Here is a 19,440-nt window from a genome sequence, read left to right on the forward strand (position 1 = left end):
GCGGGGGCCTTCAGACGACCCACAATGCCCCCTCTTCCTTTCCTCCATCCAGAGAGAGTTCATATCTCCACGCCCAACAAATACGAGTTCCAGTACGTGCAGCGGCCACAGCGCCTCACTCGTTTCGACCTGGCCGTGCGAGCCCACAACGACGCCCGCGTGGCCTTGTCCCCCGGGCCCCAAGACACCGCGGGGATGATTGAGATCGTCCTGGGGGGACACCAGAACACCAGGTCCTGGATCTCCACCAGCAAGATGGGCGAGCCCGTGGCCGGCACACACACGGCCAAGATCCTCTCCTGGGATGAGTTCCGAACGTTTTGGATCAGCTGGCACGGCGGGCTCATCCAGGCACGGCTGGGCTGGCTTGGCTGGGCATGGGAACCGCGTGGTTCTTTGACCTTTACTGCTTCCCGCTCGGTGTCTGGCTCTGAGGAGGGCTGGGGAGGAGGGAGGATGGACACGGGGCGGCACCTCGAGTTTCTCACAGTCTTCCTGGAGTTGCGGTGAGAGCTGTGGCAGAGGAAGCGCCTGGGGATCTGGGAGCTGAGCGGTGGTGGGTGGTTAGGGAGAAAGAAAGTAGATGTGAACAGGTCCAAAAGGGGCTCAGGGTGCTTTGTGATCCAAGGAGGGGGGCATAGAAAAGGAACAGCTAACACAGCTTCCCAGAGGAGGGACATAGGCCACTGGGCAAACCAGGGTGAAGGATGTTCCTGGCAGAGGGAACAGCACGTGCAAAGGCCCAGGGGTTCCAGGGAGCCGGGTCACTTCGGAACCTGTAGATGCCATGCTGTGCCTCTGTTGGCCATTCAATGGCTAGGATAGCCTCTGGTTTCTCTGACCCGGGCCCTGTAGCCAGTGCTGCTGCGGCCTGAGCGCCACTGCGTGCTTTCTCCCGGCTTCCAGCAGCTGTGGCTTCTTTCTTGCAGGTTGGGCATGGCCCAGAGCCGTCCAACGAGTCTGTCATCATGACCTGGCCCCTCCCCAAGGCCCCAGATGTGCAGTTCATTGGCTTCTCCACCGGCTGGGGCTCCGTGGGCGAGTTCCGCCTCTGGAGGAAGATGGAGGCGGAGGAGAGCTACAGCGAGGCCTTCACCCTGGGGGTCCCACACAGCGCCATCCCCGGCTCGGAGCGGGCGGCCGCCTCCCTCATAGGTGTGCCTGCCCGCAGCCTGGCTCGGGAGGATGGGGCAGGAGCCCGAGGGCCAGGTGGCTCCTTCAGGCTCAGGTCACACTGGGCTCTGCTGGGAGCCTGTGCCCCTGGGGCCTCCAGCCACACACCCACTCTCACCTGACAAGTAGTTTCTAGTGCCTTCTCCCTGCTGGGCTCTGGGGACAGTCCCAGAGGTGATCCCAAGCCCGAGAAGGCAGGTCCAAGCCCTGTGTAAGGTGACCCCAAGGGGCAGGTGATATACTCCAGGGGCAATGGAGCCGGGGCGACGGGCAAAGAAGGCCAAACGGCCAGGTGAAACCAGCCAGGTATACAGGGAGGGGAGTGGGGGTCCTGGTGAGAGGGGCAGGCATCTAGAACATTGGCTGAACAGGGGCAAGAGGCTGTGACCGGAGTCTCTAGGGCTGTGGATTGTCTTCTGTAGCTCAGGCATGGGAGTGGGAAGTAGACACTGTGTGATCCATCTAATATTGAGAGCTGGAAGGGTGGGGAGAGGGGGAGAGGCCAGGAGGGGGCAGACAGACCTGACTGAGGGAGTCTTAGGTCTCTGACATCAGAGAGTGGAAGCCCTGGGGCTCAGGGAGGTTGATGGTTGTGGCTGGATCAGAAGATATTGGAGTTGATGATTTCTGAAGTACAAGGTTAAGTTAGAGGTGGCTGGGAGGGTTCGTGGCCCAAATGGAGGTGAAGGGCGTAGGTGAGGAGGCACGTGGGCCGAGGTGGAGAGGAGGGGAAGGCTGGCCCCGGGTGCCAGTGCCTTCCGCACAAGAGGGCAGAGGGCAGAGAGGAAGCGGGGAACCCAGAGGGGGTCGATGAGAAAGTAGCCAGGCAGCCCCACCACGGAGAAGGCCGCAGGAGCAGTGGCAGCCGCAGTGGGACAGGAGGAAAGGCCAAGGAAGGAAAGGAGGTGCGACCAGGGAACTGTGGGGATTCTGGAAGGCCCCTCAGCAATTTTGGGGAGAGAGGCCAAGAAGAGGAAGACACAGTGCTGAAGGGATGAGAATAAGGACCAGAAGTAAAAGAAAAAAATTAAAAATGCACCAACATGTATGGAAACTTTTATTAAAAATCCAAATACTGCCCTGGCCGTGTAGCACAGTTGTTAGAGCAGCAGCCCCATAAGCCAGGGTTGTGGGTTCCATCAGGCAGGGCACATACAAGAATCAACCAATGGCCCAGCTGGTGTGGCTTAGTGGTTGAGCATTGACCTATGAACCAGGAGGTCACAGTTCAATCCCGGTCAGGGCACATACCTGGGTTGCAGGCTCGATCCCTAATAGAGGACGTGCAGCAGGCAGCCGATCAATGATTCTCTCTCATCATTGATGTTTCTATCTCTCTTCCTCTCTCTGAAATCAATAAAAGCATATTTTAAAAAATCAACAAATGAATGCATAAATCAGTGGAAAAATAAATTGATTTTCTCTTGCTCTCCCTCCTTCCCTCTCTCTCTCTAAAATCAATTTTTAAAAATCACCTTTTTGATTAAAAGTTAGAAAAAATATTTAGAATGATTTAGAATTCTAAATGGCTGTATTGATGCATGATTGTTTGTGAGGTGCAGCAAAATCGTACTTTGAGGGAAATTCATAGCCTTGAACGCACCTGTTTAAAAAGCCAGAAAGCAAAAAGCATTTAGTGTAATGAAAAGGCAGAGAAAGAACACCTGAGTTCAAGCTAAGGAACACAGGGAGGTGTGTATGAGGTGGCCACCAGAGCTGGTAGGTCAGGTGGGCTGACTGGACAGGGTGCAGTCCAGTTTCAAATGGCAGCACTAGCATTCGGAGGTGGGGGTGGCCACTGTTAGGCCACTGGTGGGCTCCCATCTCTGCAAAGCTGCCCCAAAGACAGCGAGGACCCTGGCAAGGCCGGCCCCCAGCCCAGCCCTCCTTTCCTTCTCCCCAGGAGACGTCATGGGGCCCACCCTGAGCCACCTCAGCAGCCTCCTGCGGCTGCCCTTTGGCTGTGGAGAGCAAAACATGATCCACTTTGCGCCCAACGTCTTTGTCCTGAAGTATCTTCAGAAAACCCGGCAGCTCAGCCCTGAAGTGGAGAGGGAGACCACTGATCACCTGGTACAAGGTACTGGGGGAACTGGTTGAGGGTGTGGGGAGGAAGGCAGCCATGACTGCTGGGGTGGCCCGCACGCCAGGCACAGTAGATGGGGGGAGGGAAGGGAGTGGCTGAATGAGGCCACTCCGGTGGCCTGATCGGCCACTGTCAGCGGGAGCTGGGGCCACACCAGTGAGGACAAGGCTCTGAGTGCTGGTAGTCAGCCAGGGGAAAGAACAGCATCTTTTAAAAATGTAGATTTTTTTTTTTTTGGTTTTTATTTTTTTATTTTTTATTTTATTTTTATTTATTGCTTAAAGTATTACAAAGGGTTTTACATATGTGTCCATTTTATCCCCCCGCCCTAGACAGTCCCCTAGCCACCCCTATCCCCCAGTGTCTTATGTCCATTGGTTATGCTTATATGCATGCATACAAGTCCTTTAGTTGATCTCTTACCCCCCTACCTCCTGCCCCACAACCCTCCCCGACCTTCCCGCTACAGTTTGACAATCTGTTTGAGGCAGCTCTGCCTCTGTATCTATTATTGTTCAAAAGTTTATAATGGTCTCTATTATCCATGAATGAGTGAGATCATGTGGTATGTTTCCTTCATTGACTGGCTTATTTCACTTAGCATAATGCTCTCCAGTTCCATCCATGCTGTTGCAAATGGTAAGAGTTCCTTCCTTTTTAGAGCAGCATAGTATTCCATCGTGAAGATGTACCACAGTTTTCTAATCCATTCATCTACTGATGGGCACTTAGGCTGTTTCCAGATCTTAGCTATGGCGAATTGTGCTGCTATGAACATAGGGGTGCATATATCCTTTCTGATTGGTGTTTCTGGGTAGATTTTTTTTTTTAACCAACAAGAGCAATATAATCTATACCCATAAAAGGGTAATATGCTAATTAGACTGGGTAGACTGGACGTCTTCTAGTCGTCCTTCCAGACAAAGCCACAGTGGCAGGGGCTGAGGCCATTAGGGGTGATCTGGCCGGCAGGGGAGAGCAGGTAGGGGGCGATCAGGCAGGCAGGCAGGTGAGCAATTAGGATCGGACCTAAACCGGCAGTAGGACATCCCCGGAGGGGTCCTGTATTGGAGAGGGGGCAGGCCGGGTTGAGGGACCCCTCCTGTGCATGAATTTCATGCACCAGGCCTCTAGTAATATTATAAAAAAGCATTTAGAATAGAAAAAGTCCTATAAAATATCGGAGTTGGATCTGTGTTTACTTTCCTGCCCTGAGTAGCACAGATTAGCTTTCTGCTCTTGGTGCTCTGACCAGGGCATCCACAGCGTGCACCTGCCTGCGCCATGTGTGAGTGTGTGTGTGTGTGTGTGAGAGAGAGAGAGAGAGAGAGAGAGAGAGAGAGAGAGAGAGAGAGAGAATCGCTCCCTGAGCTGGGGGACGGGGGTCCTTTCACCTCCCGTTGCTGTGTAGAGGGACCACGATGTGTGTGGGTTGATGGGCATGGAGCGGTCTCCCGCTCGGGACTTTTAGATGGTGCTGCACACATGGTCCCATTCCTGGGCTGGGTAAAGACACGCGGAAGATCGCTGGAGTGGAATTTCTGAGTCTCATGATCTGTTCAGTTTGTAATCACTTGCAGGGCTTGCACTGCCCATGCCCCCTGCTGGCCTCGCAATAAGACCTGATGCCCAGCTTGGAGGCCCCCGTAGTTGCCTGACTTCCCTCCCCCCCTCCCTCCTGTCCCCGTCGCTCTCTTGCTCTGATTACTGTGGCGTCTCCATTGGGCAGAGCAGACCCCACCTCTGGGGATGGAGGGCGGGCGTTGCCCCGAGATGGTGCACATTGGCCAGCCCTGCTGTGATGGGGCAGTTTCAAGGATCCCTGATGTGGCTGTGGCATGGTTTGTGGTTCCCAGGGTGGGACATGGGCCGGCCCGGGGCAGGCCGTTCAGCAGAGGATGCCGTCACCTCTGCTCGCCCCACAGGTTACCAGCGGCAGCTGACCTATAAGCACCGGGATGGCGCCTACAGTGCTTTCGGGGAGCGGGACGCCTCAGGGAGCATGTGGTGAGTCCCACGGCCGGCGCTGCCACAGAGGGCCTCGTCCAGCACGGCGAGGCCAGGACTCGGGGCCTGACCCCAGGGTTCCAAGGAGCCTGCCTGGCAAGTGGAGGCTCTGCCTGGCCCTGGGTGTGGTGTGGGTGGTGGGAGCTACTGTTACTCTTTCTGCTGCTGTGGCCGAAGCCCCTGGGACCCGGAGCTCCTGGGACCCGGAGCCCCCAGTTCTCCGGCCTTTTGGGAACAGGTCTGGGTGCTCTGGGCCTCCTTCGGGCCCCCTGGACCGGAGGATGGGGATGGAGAGGTCTGGGTCGGGTGCTCGGGAGGAGTGGCCTGGCATCCGGTTTCCCTGGCAAGGGGCTCCCTCTGACTTTTGGAGTGACCAGGGCAGGCCCAGTGGGGGGCTGGGCAGACCCGGGTTTTGTTCCCTGGGATCCTCGGACCATGACAGTCTGTGGATTTGCCCCGGCCACTTTGGGGCTTACAGAGACTATAGGGCACCCCCAACTGTCCCCAGGGGCCCTCCTCCCAAAGCACCAGCCTGGTGGCACCTGCAGCAGCTGTGGGTGTGGAGATGCCCTGTCCTTAAGCCGACAGCGTCCACTGCACAATCTCGGTGCCTAGGCCCGGGGGAGCAGGACACCCCCGGCTGAGGCCTGTGGTGACGGAGTCGCTCACGTGGCTCCAGACCTGCCCAGTCTCCCATCCCCCAGCAGCCTGTCTACTGTCCCAGTTCTGGTCCCAGGGCCCTGATTTGCTGATGGCCCTTGATGCACGGCCTCGGTAACACCGCCCCCGGGTGGCCAGAGCCATTGACTCCTTCTTCAAAAGCTGGCCAAGCCCCAGCAGCCCCCAGGGGCCTCCGCCTGTCAGGAACAGTGAGCTGTGACTCGTTACACACCTTCCCCTGCGGACACGCACACAGTGAGCAAGACCAGGTCCCCTGTGGTTGCGACGTGACACTCAGAGGCCTCTCCCTCCCCCTCCCCTGTGAAGAGCCCTTTGGGATGAGGCTACAGGAAGCACAGGCAGCGGCAGCGGCATCCACCTGGAGCTGGGAAAACGGGGCTGTGTCTCTTGTGAGCTGTGTGCCCTTAGACCAGGTGCCCAACCTCTCTGAGCCTGTTTCCTCACTATACATCCAGGACCGGGATCCAAGGAACAGTGGGAAGGGTGTGGGCGTGCTCAGCAGAGCCGGGTGTCCATCGGGACGGACCATCTCTCCGCGCTTCTCCCTAAATACTTGACTGGGAGTGTCCAGCCTCGAAGCCTTAAAACTCAGGATCAGTTACCGGTGGTTTCCCGGGCGCCCGTGCATTCACTTCGTGTTCATTCATTCATTCGCTCATCCACTTGTTCACCGAGTGGGTGCTCCTGTGTGCCAGGCCGCGGTCTTAGCTTTACCGTTGATGCACATGGCAGGGGGAGGTGGGGCTGGGCCAGTTTGTAGGAGGGCTTGGGTGCCGGAGAGAGAGGGTCTGGCAAGGAGACTGGCTCCATCACTGGGGCAGCTGGGTGCCCACACACTTCCCCCGAGTGCTCTCAGCCGCCCCGGACGGACGGGCAGACTGGGCTCACCTGTCTAACCGATGAGGAGGTGAGCATCCCCCAGCCCCCAAGCGGGCACGTGGGAGGCGACCCTGCTCTGCACCTCCCAGCCCCTTTGGTCCTGTTTCAGGCTCACAGCCTTTGTCCTGAAGTCCTTTGCCCAGGCGCGAAGCTTCATCTTCATTGACCCCCGGGAGCTGGCGGCCGCCAAGGGCTGGATCGTGCGGCAGCAGCAGGTGGACGGCTCCTTCCCAGCCACAGGCAGGATTCTGAACAAGGACATCCAGGTGAGCGGCCTCCGGGCCTCCTTTCGGACGCTGGCCCTGCCCTGCCTGCTCCCGGTGCTGCCGAGCCGGGCCATGTGGGGAGGGCTGCCCCTCTGGTCTGGGTGCAGCCAGGAATCCTCTTGCAGGGCGGGATCCATGGAGCAGTGCCGCTGACGGCCTATGTGGTGGCTGCACTTCTGGAGACGGATGTGGCCTCGGAGGTGAGCGCAGGGCCCGAGAGATCAGCGGGAGGAACGGGGGAGGGGTTTCCCCTCTGGCCTGCGCGGGCCAGGCCTGGGTCTGGGTCCCCTGCTGTGTCATCCCTGGCACCTGCCCCAGAAGGTACAGGGTGCATCTGGACACCGCACCTTCACAGCAGCCCCCACGCTCTGTCCTGGTCTGAAGATGGGAAGCTTGGGGAGAGCCTGCCTTCTGCAATTTTCATGACACTAAAGCAGAGTCAGCTTAACTCCACGGCTTCCCTGGTGTCCACGGGAACACATGGCTCATTTGCTAATTCTTAAATGCTTCCAACCACTCATTTCTCCATTTAACCATTATTTTGAGGCAGTTTCCCTGAACCTAGCCCATCACTGGGCAATTAACTGGGTTTCCGTCCTCCAGCAACTCACACTGGAGGGTGGGGGTGGGGGTGGGTGAGTGTGAGCAGGGCTGGTGGACTCTCTGGAGGAGGCGACCATTGATTCGAGGCCTTGAAGATGAGAAAAGCCGAGCAGTGGGTCTCAGAGGCCAGCGTGGTGACGAGGGGAGGTGGGTGGGCGGCCAGCGCTCTGCCTGTGTCCCCAGAGCTGCTCTGGGTTGATCTGCTGTGCTCGGACTTCATTCAGGAAATGCTGGCACCAACATAAAAGCAAGGGGCTGTGAGCCACCTGGCGCTGTCCCCTGGCACGCAGGTGGGGGTGCTGGGTGGGGGGTGGGTGGGGGCAGAGTGATCTCTCAGGGCTGCACTTTCCACGCCCCCTCCCCCAGGAGGAGAGGGGTGCCATTGCCAGAGCGCGGCGCTTCCTGGAGTCCAGCGTGGCCCTGGCCTCGGACCCCTACACCAGCGCCCTGACTGCCTACGCGCTGACCCTGCTCCGCAGCCCGGCAGCCGCCGTGGCCCTGCGGAAGCTCCACAGCCTGGCCATCACGCAGGGTAGGTCCCGCGCCTGCCACCCGAGGGAACAGTGCATGGACACATGTGATGGGAATAGGAGGCATCTCGTGCTCACGTTACTTTGTTGGCTTATTCACTTATGATTGCATCTCCTAGTGACGTCATTTGATGACGTGGATTGAGCCTGAGCATCACGATCTCCCCCCAGGAAATAGGGAACACTGGACCCCTCCCCACACCAGGGAGGACACTGCTCAGGGATCCCCAGCAAAGGGTCCCCCAGGCTTCCTTAAATCACCCCTGGCAGGGGCTGGTCCTCACCCTACCCCCATCACCGGGTGAGCTTCAGGCAGTCTTTCTGTCTTCAGGGTGTCAGTCTCCCCAACTACAAAATGACTACCCACTGTGTCCCGGGAGTGCCAGTCGCCACTGACCTGTGACCTTTCTGAACGCCCCCACACTAGTCCCCTCCCCATCACTGCCCCCACTCCCGCCTCCCCCGTATTCCCAGCAGCCGCACTGGGGCTGAGCCTCCATCCTGGCTTTCCTGCTCTAGACATCCCCTGGAAAGTTGTTTTTGCTACTTAAGGGGAAAAAAGTTAGAAAGCAAAACTCTGAGAGCAGCCAGCTGGCTGCTTGGTGTCTATTTGGGACTAAATGCAGGGATGGGGGGCGGGGGGCCTGGTTTGTTCAGGGGTTGAGGGCCTTTCACAGCTCACAGGACGGAGCCTTTGCAAGTGGGGAGTGGCTTTCTGGGACACATCAGGGCTTAGCCAGGAGGGAGGCCATTGGTTAGTGATGCCGCCAGGGGTACAGGAAGGCGGGGTCTGTCACGTAGTTGCCGATCTGAGACAGCCCCAAGGCCCGTCCTGTCCCCGCATCGCTGCCGGGCACCCTCCCCCCAGTGGGGCCCAGCCTTTGGGCCCCTTCTTGAGACCACGTGCCCTGATGCCCACCCTGGGATGCCAGGCTGAATGCCCTGGGGTGTGGCCCTCATCCGTCCTGGCCTTGCAGACGGGGTCACCCACTGGAGCCTGACGGGTTCCCAGGATCGGGGCAAGGACACCTTCCTGAGCTTCAGCGACGGGGTCCCCCAGGCAGGTACTGCCAGCCCCTCCCCCGCTGCCTGCCGTGGGCCCTGGGGTTTGGGTCCTGGCGGCCACCTCTCCCGTTGCAGTGGTCTCGGCGGATGTGGAGATGACGGCCTACGCCCTACTGACCTACACCCTCCTGGGCGACGTGGCCGCGGCCCTGCCCGTGGTGAAGTGGCTGTCCCAGCAGCGGAACGCCCTGGGGGGCTTCTCCTCCACCCAGGCGAGCCGGGCAGGGCCAGGAAAGGGGCTCGGGTCTGGGCAGGGTCAGCACCGTCCAGGAGGGGGAGCCGAGGGGCCGCTGGCCAGCCTGGTCGTGGCGCTGAGGGCAGCCTCCCCTTCTGTCCCCAGGACACCTGTGTGGCTCTGCAGGCCTTGGCAGAGTATGCCATCCTGTCCTACGCTGGCAGCGTCAACCTCACCGTCTCACTGGCCTCCACCAACCTGGACTACCAGGAGACCTTCGAGCTGCACAGGGCCAACCAGAAGGTCCTGCAGACGGCCGTGGTGAGTGCTCCCAGGGCTGGGAGTGGGGGCAGCTGCCTGCCCACCCATGTGTGTCTGCGGGGGGATCACAGTGTCCTCTCTCCCCAGATCCCCAGCCTCCCCACCGGGCTGTTTGTGAGTGCCAAGGGTGAAGGCTGCTGCCTGATGCAGGTGAGGGTGCTCACAGGGGCATCTGGAACCCGGGACCCTGGGAGGGGTGGGCCGCAGCTCTGAGCTCTGCATGCGGGGTGAGTATGTGAGAGAGACCCCAGGACAGACTGTCAGCACCCCATCGACAGCCTGCCCTGCCCAAGGCAGGGCCCAACGAAGGTGACCACATGTCCCCTTGGGTATCAGGTCCTTCCAGAAAGATCCGTTTGACTGGCTTCCCCCTGGCCCTCCCTATAGCCCCTCTGTCGCCAAGTCCTGAGGTTTAGCTGAGCTCTGGGCTGGGGCAGGATGGCCTCACGGGCTCTGGAGAGTGGGGAGAAGGCAAGTCTGCCTGGAGACCTTCGCAGCCTCAGCCTTCCCATCTCTAAAGTGGGAGCCCAGATGGCACCGTGGTCTCAGCGGAGGTAGAAGAGAGAGACCTGGAGGCGGGCAGACCTGGCTTGAGGCCTGTAAAAAGGGGATGGTGGTCTGTTTAAACAGCTTTGGGCATTTCAAGGCTAAATGGAGTAACCGTAGTCCCTGGAGCTGTTGTTGATGTCACTGTCATCGTCATCCTGTCCTCTCCCACCTGTCCCTGCCCTGCCCCCTCCCCCCCCCACACACACACTCCCAGGGCCCCCAGACTCGGTCTTCTCACCCACCCCAGATTGATGTCAGCTACAATGTGCCAGACCCAGTGGCCAAGCCGTCCTTCCAGCTGTTCGTGAATCTCCAGGAGCCCGAGGCTGAGCGGCCCCGGCCCCCAGCACCAGCATCCTCAGCTGACGATGACGACCCAGCAGCCGACCTGCATCACCAGGAGTACCAGGTGACCCTGGAGGTGTGCACCAGGTGAGGCCTTCTGCCCTGCGCTTGTGTCAGTCCCAGCCCCCGGACAGAGACGGTATTGGCTGCAAACACCAATGATTTGGGAGCCCAAACGGTGGCACCTGCCCTGCCCTGGGCCCCCAGCCTGCCAGTGTGCCACCTGGGTAGGGGCTCGCTCAGGCCTCAATCCTCAGGGAGCCTCCCGACCCTCCCAGGGGTGGTGCCCACCCTGAACCCTCGGACCCGCAGTCTGCAGGTTCCTCTCTGAATGCCAGCCTCCCTCCTGTCACCAACGCCCAGCACAGGGGAGCAGGCCCCAGAGGCCAGCGCCACATCCCATGTGAAAGAAGGGGAGACGGAGGTCTGGCACTGAGAGTGACTAGGTTCCCCGCAGGCCCAGAACCCTCAGCAAGGCCCTCTCCTTATGGCCCCAGTGTCTCAGCTATGAAAGGGGCGGACAGATGACCAGCAAACCGTGTGTGTGCAGATGGCCTGCCAGTGAGGACCAGAGCAGGACGTCAGCCACGTGGGTGGTGGGGGGCGGAGGGGGCCGTGAATTCCACCAGGGGGCTTGAGTTTGAGCCTGTTTTCCTCTTATCGGAAGGTGGCTGCATGCAGGGTCCTCCAACATGGCTGTCCTGGAGGTGCCCTTGCTGTCGGGTTTGCGGGCGGACATGGAGAGCCTGGAGCAGGTAAGGCGGCTCTGGCAGGCAGAGGCCAGGGGGTCTCTGGTCGGTGGTCTTGCCCAGAGTGCCAATTCCCAGCACTTCCTAAAATAGGTTGGTTGATGGGTTTTCCCCCCACTCTCTGGGCAGAGTTGGTGCTTTTGGGCTGGCCATTTGCTGAGGGCCCGGCGGGGGGCTCTCTGATTAGGTGAGTCTTCCTCCGGGCCGGCCGGCCGTGCAGTGGAGGGCTTCAGCAGACTTGCTTTAAGAGAGACCAGCTTCATGTCCTCTTTTGTGGGGGAGGGGAGGTGCACAAAGTGGGGGACTGTCTTGCCTGGACCCAAGGTGGTCTACAGTGTGGGGAGGGGGAGATGGAAGGAGTACCAGGGGAAGGAGGAGACCAGCACAGAGCCTCTGGGGCAGGGGTGGCTCAGTGGTTGAGTGTTGACCTATGAACCAGAAGGTCACGGTTCACTTCCCCGGGATTGTGAATGGCACATGCCTGGGTTGCGGGCTTGATCCCCAGTGTGGGGCGTGCAGGAGGCTTGATCCCCAGTGTGGGGCATGCAGGAGGCTTGATCCCCAGTGTGGGGCGTGCAGGAGGCTTGATCCCCAGTGTGGGGCATGCAGGAGGCTTGATCCCCAGTGTGGGGTGTGCAGGAGGCTTGATCCCCAGTGTGGGGCGTGCTAGTGTTAGAAAGAGCCCACTATGTGTGCCATCTGGGTATGGGCTTATCAGTGATGTTTCTCTCTCTCTCTCTCCCTCTCCGTCTCCCTTCCTCTCTGAAATCAATAAAAGCAAACAAACAAAAAAACACCGAAAAGAGGTTCCAGGCCGGGCAGGGGGGCTGGAGGGAGGGAGGAAGTTGAATGGTGCAGGTGAGGCAGGAGCTGGTGACAGGGCTCAGCCAGGTCCCTGGGGGACCACAGGGAGACCTGACCCGGGGCTGGAGCTGGATGGGAAGAGGCTGCAGGAAGAGGTGAGGCACCGCTAGGGACAGGGGCTGCCTTGGGTGCCCTCTCCTGGGCTGGGGGGTCTGCAGGGCCTGGGGAGCACTAATTGTCATCCCCTGGACCCTGCCTATAGGGACTTGTTGATGACAGTGGGCAACCCCCCCCCCCCAGCCTCTGGGGCCCCAGCTTCCCCAGGCCTATCACCCACTGACCAGACTGGGCGCCAAAGAGATGGGGGAGGAAGCAAGCATTGCAGGCAGAGGGTCTGGGGGAACCCTGACCTCTGGCTTCCTCACCAGCTGCTCCGGGGCCAGCATGTGGCACTGAAGAGGTACGAGGTGGCCGGACGCAGAGTTCTCTTCTACTTTGATGAGGTACTGCCAGCTGGGGCGGTGGGCAGAGGCCTCCTCAGCACCCACATTGGGGAGGGCACAGCGGTCATGGTCCAGTGTGACTCCTCCAGCTATCTCATACCGTGAGAAAGAAACCGGGAGAGTAATCAGGCACAGCTGCTATAGCGGATGGTGTGCCCAGCCAGCTGGTTTGGTGGGAAAAGTTGGGGGTGGATGGAATATAGCATTCAGCCACAAAAAGGAATGAAGCACTGACACAGGTTACAATGTGGATGAACCTCAAAAACGTGCTGAGAGAGGTGGGGCACAAAAAAACCACATAGTGTGTGATCCCATTTATATGAAACTAGAGGCCCTGTGCACGAATTCCTGCACCAGTGGGGTCCCTCGGCCTGGCCAGTGATTAGGGCCGATAGGGGCCATCGGTTGGAGCATCTGCCCCCTGGTGGTCAGTGTGCATCATAGAGACTGGTCCAGCGGTGGACACTTAGCATATTATGCTTTTATTATCTAGGATGTGCAGAATGGGCAGATCCATGGAGACAGGAAGCAGAGTGGTGGTTGCCAGGGCATGAGGGAGGGGCACAGGGAAGGGGCGGATGGGGAGTGACTGCTTTAGGGACAGGGTTGCCTTTAGGGTGATGAACACTCTGGAACTAGACAGAGGTGATGTCACACACGGGGGGGGGGGCGCTGCAGGACTGGGGAGCTGAAAGGCCAGCTGAGACTTATTTGGGGGGGATAAAAGGACTCACAAACTGAAATGGGACCAGGTTTCTGTTTCACTTCTCCTGGGTACCCCAAAATCAGCTAGTCTGGGTCCACGCTTTGGGGTGCCAAGGAGCATGGAGGCTGGAGCTCAGGCCCTGGGCCGAATGGACCCAGCCGAGCCCGAGCCCGAGCCCGAGCAGAGCCGCCCGCTGCCCCGCAGATCTCCAGCCAGTGCCTGACTTGCGTGCAGTTCCGGGCGCTCCGCGAGCACGTGGTGGGCAGGACGTCTGCGCTGCCCATCTCCATCTACGACTACTACGAGCCCGGTAGGCCCGCTGCCCTCCCGCACCCAGCTCTGCCCCTCACCTGTCACCCCCTCCCATGGTCACCATCCCCCTCGCCCCGCAGCCTTTGAGGCCACGCGCTTCTACAACGTCAGCGCGCGCAGCCCGCTGGCCCGGGAGCTGTGCGCGGGGCCCGCGTGCAACGAAGTGGAGCGCTCCGCGGCCCAGGGCCCTGGTGAGTGCGCGGGGCTCGCCCGGGGGGGCTGAGATCTGCGGGGCAGGGGCTGGCCTGGCAGAGAGGGGTCGGCGTGATGAGGCAGGAGCACCCCAGCTTGTCAAAGGCGCGAGTTGTGGGCTGAGCGGGGCGGGGCGGGGCGGGGCTGAGCGGGGCGGGGCTGAGCGGGGCGGGGCTGAGCGGGGCGGGGCTGAGCGGGGCGGGGCTGAGCGGGGCGGGGCTGAGCGGGGCGGGGCCGTGTGAGGCCCGGGCGGGTGCAGAGCCCTGGCCTCCGGCTCCTCCACGAGGTCCCTGGGGCCTTTGATTTCCCAAACGTGTTGAACTGGTTTTAATTTAAACCTTTTAAATTTTAAAATTTATTTTAGTGAGCACTATGCAGATACTTGAACGAAATGACACTAGATTAAGGCTCAGAGCCCCCGGTAACCGCCGCGCACCGGCCCCCGCACGCGGAGGGGGGCGGCCCCGCCCCAGGGCCCCGCCCCCGCCCCAGGCTCGTCGGAGACGCAGGCCGGTGGGGAGTTGGGGCGCCCTGGGCTCCGCCGACTTGACCTCGTTCCCCAGGCTGGTCCCCTGGAGAGCGGAGCCCCGCGGCTGACCCGAAGGAGGAGGCGACCATCGCGCGCTGCGACTGCACCCGGGACTGCGGCGCCCGCGGGGACCCGGTGTGCGGCTCGGACGGCGTGGTCTACAGCAGCGCCTGCCGCCTGCAGGAGGCCGCTTGCCGCAGGGGCCTGAGGCTGGAGCCCGCGCCCCCCGGCCGCTGCTCCCTCGGTGAGGACCCACGTGCGCCCGGCCTCGGGGATCCTGCCTCCCCCAGGAGTGCCTCACCCCCTCCCTGTCACGCTCTCTTCTCTCCATCTCCTCGTCCCCAGCACCCGCCCCTCCTCCGTATCACCCGCCCCTCCTCCCCAGCCCCTACCCCTTCTCTCCATCACCTCGTCCACTGTGTCCTGCATCACTCACTCCCCTCCCCCCCTCCCCCTCCCCCCTCCCCCCTCCCCACCCCTCTGGTCACTGCCTGGTTGAGCAGCCCCTGCTACCACTCCCTTGGACCTCTCTTTCCCTTGTTCCTGTTTGTCTGAGCCCCCTCCCCGCCCCCCCCCCCCACACACACATCTGAGTCCCCTCCTCCCACTTACTTATTTCCCCTCTCCATTTCCCAGCTTCCTACTTTAATCCCTCACTTCCCACCCTCCCCCACCGCATGGATCCGTGTCTCTCCTCCCCCTGCGGAACCAGGCTCCCTCCCCTCTGTCTCTCCCCCTTCCCTTCAACTTTCCCCCTTATTTGTGGCCCCATCTCCCCGCGCCCCCCCCCCCCCCATCTCTCTGTCCCTTTGGCTTCCTGTCCTCCCCCACCTCCGCTCTGGGCCTCCTCCGCATCTCCTCCTACCCTCCCCCCCCCTTCCTGCATCTCCCCACCTCTGACCTGTGTCCCTTCCCCTTTCTCATGACCTCTCACCTCCTGTCTTGCTCTGGGCCATGCATCTCCTCTCCTGTCCGCTGGGCTGGCTGCCTTTCAGGCCCCCTCCATCCAGCACCCTTTACCTACTGAGTCCCCCTTCTTTCCAGAGCAGCCGATGCCAGCCTCTGCTTATAACTACAACTACGACCCGGTCCCCCTGGACTCTGGGCCCCTGTCAGCCAGCCATGAGGCCCTGGACTTGGAGGGGGAGGCGGAGGACAGGTGAGCGCCGGGTCTGCCCCCACCTCCTCCACTAGCCCTGGATCCAGGCAGGGATGGGAGTGACAATGGAGGGGTCAGCCTTCTGGGGTTTCCAGGACAAGTGGGGGATCCTGTCTCCCCCACCCATGTTCATCCAGCACGCAGAGACCAGCCTGTCTGTGCCGGGTGAGGCTGAGTGAGCCCTCCCAGGGAGGACTAGACCAGGACAGACCTGTCCCTGAGACCCACTGGGCTTGGGATCCTGTCCAAGAAAATATTCATGCCCAGCTGGCGTGGCTCAGTGGATGGAGCGGGAGGTCACCGGTTCCATTCCCAGTCAGGGGTCAGGGCACATGCCCGGGTTGCTGCACCATCCCCAGTGGGGTCATGCAGGAGGCAGCGGATCACTGATGTTTCTATCTCTCTCTCTCTCTCTCTCTCTCTATAAAATAAGTAAAAAAAAATTTTAAAAATAAAAAAATATTCACAACACAAGGAAGGCTCTATTTAAGGGCGGGTTATCGAGATAGGTAGAGGGAGTCTTGCAGTGGGGAGAGAGAGTGGACCCAACTCTGAATACAAGAAGTGGGGATTTATAGCCAGGAAGCAGGGTGGTGGGTGAGTGGATGGAAAATTACTAAGAGGAAACATCAGGGGTAAGAGGGAATCTGGCTAAACCAACCCAACAGGATTCTTGCTGAGGGCAGGCTGGGTTATCAGACATTGTCCCCTGGGGTGTGGATGGGGGCGGGAGAGGCACCTGACAGGTGTGAGGGTGATCAGATATGGACGGTGGGGATTCGGGCTAAACCCACTTAGTGGATTCTTGCAATTGGACAGAACCGGATGAACACAGCAGTCCAAAGCCAGAGACCTAGTTGGAAAAGAGCCCAGAGGAGCCAGCGTGGAGATGGTCAGGGAGAGAGCCTTTGTCACCCCAGTGGAAGTGGTCAGACCAGAGAGCGCGGTGGGGTGAGGCTGGGAGGGGGCTTCTGAGCAGACGTCCCGGAGGAGGCCTATCTTTTGGGGGTGACTTACAGCAGACTTAGTAGCTCAGCGATGTGTCAGGTGCTCGGGGCTGGTGCACCATCAGGCCTCGGGCTCTGTCTTCTGAGCCCTGACTTCCTCGAAGGGAGTCTTAGCCGCCCCACCCCAGTGGCAAAGGCTGCTTCTGACCCCACTCAGCAAAGCTCGCAAGAGCTTCCGAGGGGCGTCATTCTATGTGCCTTTCATATCATGATTGACAGGCTGGGTTTAAGGCTACTGCTGGAATATTTTTGTTTTGTCCCATCTGTTCCTCCCTTCACACTCTCTTTTGGATTAATTGAATATTTCTTTAGAGTTCCATTTTAATTTAGCGAGTGTCCTTTTAGCCTTATTTTTGTTAGTGGTAGCTCTGGGGGCCGGGTGGGGATTACCATATACACCCTTAAGCTTTTCATTATACTTGGGGCGACTATTGTACCCCTTTGCCAAAAATGTATCACGCTTGAAGGTGTGTGTCTCCGTGTTTCGTCCTCACCCAACCTCCAGGCTGCAGCTGTTGTATACACACTGAACTCTCCCAATGTCGGCACCCCCCTCGGATCTGCCCCCTCTCTCCAGTGCCTCCCAAGGGGTCTGCTTTCACTTCTGTTTTGGAGAGGGGATTTTTGTCAAACTTTTTAAAAAATGTTTTTATTGATTTTTTAGAGAGAGAGAGGAAACGAGAGGGAGAGAAATACCGATGTGCGAGAGAAACATGGATCGGTTGCCTCCTGCACACGCTCCAACCAGGCATCGAACTTGCAACCTAGGTATGTGCCCTGACTGAGAATCGAACCCGCAACCTTTTGGTGTGTGGGATGATGCTCCAGCCAACTGAGTCACCCGGCCAGGGCCAGTCTGCCCATCTGACTGCTCTGTCACCACATCCACATGCGCTCATTTGCAACCGAGCCTGCACGTTCCCCTCACGTGTGGATTTGTGTAACCACGACCCCAGTCAAGACACAGGACAGCTGGCACCTCCAGGACCCGTGTTTCACAGCCACCCTCATCACTGCCCCCACCTCCCCTCCTCAGCCTCATCGGTTCTCCCTCTGTAATTTTGCCAGTTCAGGAATGCTATGGCAACGGAGCTGTAGAGTAGGCACCCTTTTGAGACTGGCTTTCTCACTCAGCAGAGCTCCCTTTCCATCCATCGTGTGGTCAATCCATCGTGTGGTTTTTGTGTATCAATAGTTCCTTTTCACCGCTGAGTTGAGGCCCTCAGATCGTTTTTCAGTTTGTGAAGCCCTGTCCCATCTTGGTGGCCCAGTTGGGTGGCCAGGGGCCTGCGGGGCTGGGCCCCCTAGGGGAGGTGCTGCTGTGTCCATCGGCGGGGCAGTGGCTGAGCCACGTGCAGGCCTGCGGAGGTGGAGGCCTGCGGAGGAGGCGGGACCCGGGAAGAGCTCACCGGGCCCCTCAAGACCTGGCAGCCCACACCCTTTTTCTCCTTCTCTCCCCATCAGTCAGAGCGGCTTCTCTTCCTAATGCTCAGAGCAGGACCGGATCTGGCTGCTTCCTGTTCCTGTCCACCCCGCAAGAAGGAGGCCACTAAGCTCCCTTGATTGCCTGGTGGCCGGTGGCCCCACCTCCCAATGAACCCTCTACACCCAACTGCAGAGACCTGACTGCCCCAGGGATGACTGACTGGCCTCCTGGGGGGCCAGCCCCCACCTCCACCGGAAGGAAGGCCTTGGGCGGTGGCTAGAGGCCCGTTGACCCCCAACTCCACAACTGCAGCTGGAGCTCGGGGCACCCAGCCTCCATCCCAGGGCTGACGCCCCCTTTCTGCGACCAGAGCAGCTCCCTCAGCTGGACATTCTGCTCCAGGGAGAAGGGGTGTTTCCGGGAAGAATTCATGGCCCAAGTGCTGTTTCTGCGAGGACAGGACTCGATAAATCAAGGACGCATCCGTGCTCTCGTTGGCATCTTCGAAATGAAACAGGCTGCCTTTCTCCAAAATGCAAAGCCCGGCCTCCCTTTGGGGAACCCGGGCCCCAGGCACCCTCCCCCCACCCCCCCAGCACCTACCCAGACCCAGGCTTGTACCAGGATGGTCGCAGTCCCCACACACACCGCCCCAGGGGCACCTGATGTTTAGTCTTGGGCAGATGCACTTAGATCTTACTGCTGTCAAGGCCTCACCCCAGAACCCCACGTCCCCTGGCACCCCACCTGGAGAACAATCCCCCTCCATGGGAGGGGGGTGCCCCAGCTCCACAACCCACTGAAGCTGCAAGCTCAGACCTTCCTGCCAGGACTCCAGCTGGGCTCTGATTCCTTTCTGTAACCCTCTCCCATCCGCCTGCCTCCCGACCCCCACCTGACCCCCATGTGGTATTTATTTCAGACCAACCCTCAGAGCAGCACAGAGCCCCTCCAGGGCCCGAGGTGGCTGCCCCGCCAGGAGGTCTCTGGTGCAGCACCAGCAGTGAGTGTCCCATGCCCCTGGCCCCCTGCCCCCGCCCATCTACAAGGGACAATTCACTGGACGAGCCCCGTATTTCACGCACTAGAGCCTGCTGGTATAATAAAAGCTCGCCTTGGTGGGGGCCAGCCCCAAAAGCTTGAGGCCCAGTTCCCATCTGGCCCCCAGGCCTCTGTTCCTTCGTCCACAGCCCAACCTGACAGAGCAGGTTGGGGGGAGGGTGCTGCACACGTGCACCCCAAGATTCCCGCGCATTTGTAAGAAATGACACCAATACAGAGTTCCTAGTACCCCCACCAGAGTCCCCCAGTGGTAACATCTTAGAAAGCTAGTACTTCACACACCAGGCTACTGGTGATCTTACACTTCCCCA

The 19,440-nt window shown here is 59.8% G+C and overlaps 1 protein-coding gene across 1 annotated transcript in view; it reads left to right on the top strand.

Moving 5' to 3' along the window:
- Positions 1-19,362, top strand: part of CPAMD8 (C3 and PZP like alpha-2-macroglobulin domain containing 8) — a 63,190-nt gene extending 43,828 nt beyond the window's left edge. The window contains exons 24-42 of the mRNA XM_081092820.1: positions 53-351; positions 930-1,155; positions 3,077-3,253; positions 5,185-5,266; positions 6,936-7,092; positions 7,218-7,292; positions 8,062-8,227; positions 9,203-9,289; positions 9,366-9,502; positions 9,631-9,786; positions 9,874-9,936; positions 10,583-10,767; positions 11,348-11,435; positions 12,662-12,736; positions 13,647-13,752; positions 13,835-13,945; positions 14,510-14,719; positions 15,520-15,634; positions 18,106-19,362. Of these exons, the coding sequence (XP_080948946.1) occupies positions 53-351; positions 930-1,155; positions 3,077-3,253; positions 5,185-5,266; positions 6,936-7,092; positions 7,218-7,292; positions 8,062-8,227; positions 9,203-9,289; positions 9,366-9,502; positions 9,631-9,786; positions 9,874-9,936; positions 10,583-10,767; positions 11,348-11,435; positions 12,662-12,736; positions 13,647-13,752; positions 13,835-13,945; positions 14,510-14,719; positions 15,520-15,634; positions 18,106-18,127 (2,537 nt within the window). The 3' untranslated portion in view covers positions 18,128-19,362. The remainder of the gene's footprint in view (positions 1-52; positions 352-929; positions 1,156-3,076; positions 3,254-5,184; positions 5,267-6,935; positions 7,093-7,217; positions 7,293-8,061; positions 8,228-9,202; positions 9,290-9,365; positions 9,503-9,630; positions 9,787-9,873; positions 9,937-10,582; positions 10,768-11,347; positions 11,436-12,661; positions 12,737-13,646; positions 13,753-13,834; positions 13,946-14,509; positions 14,720-15,519; positions 15,635-18,105) is intronic.
- The last annotated feature ends 78 nt before the right edge of the window (positions 19,363-19,440 follow it).

This window comes from Myotis nattereri (genome assembly GCF_964212035.1).
Source record: "Myotis nattereri genome assembly, chromosome: 5".
Classification (NCBI taxonomy): domain Eukaryota; kingdom Metazoa; phylum Chordata; class Mammalia; order Chiroptera; family Vespertilionidae; genus Myotis; species Myotis nattereri.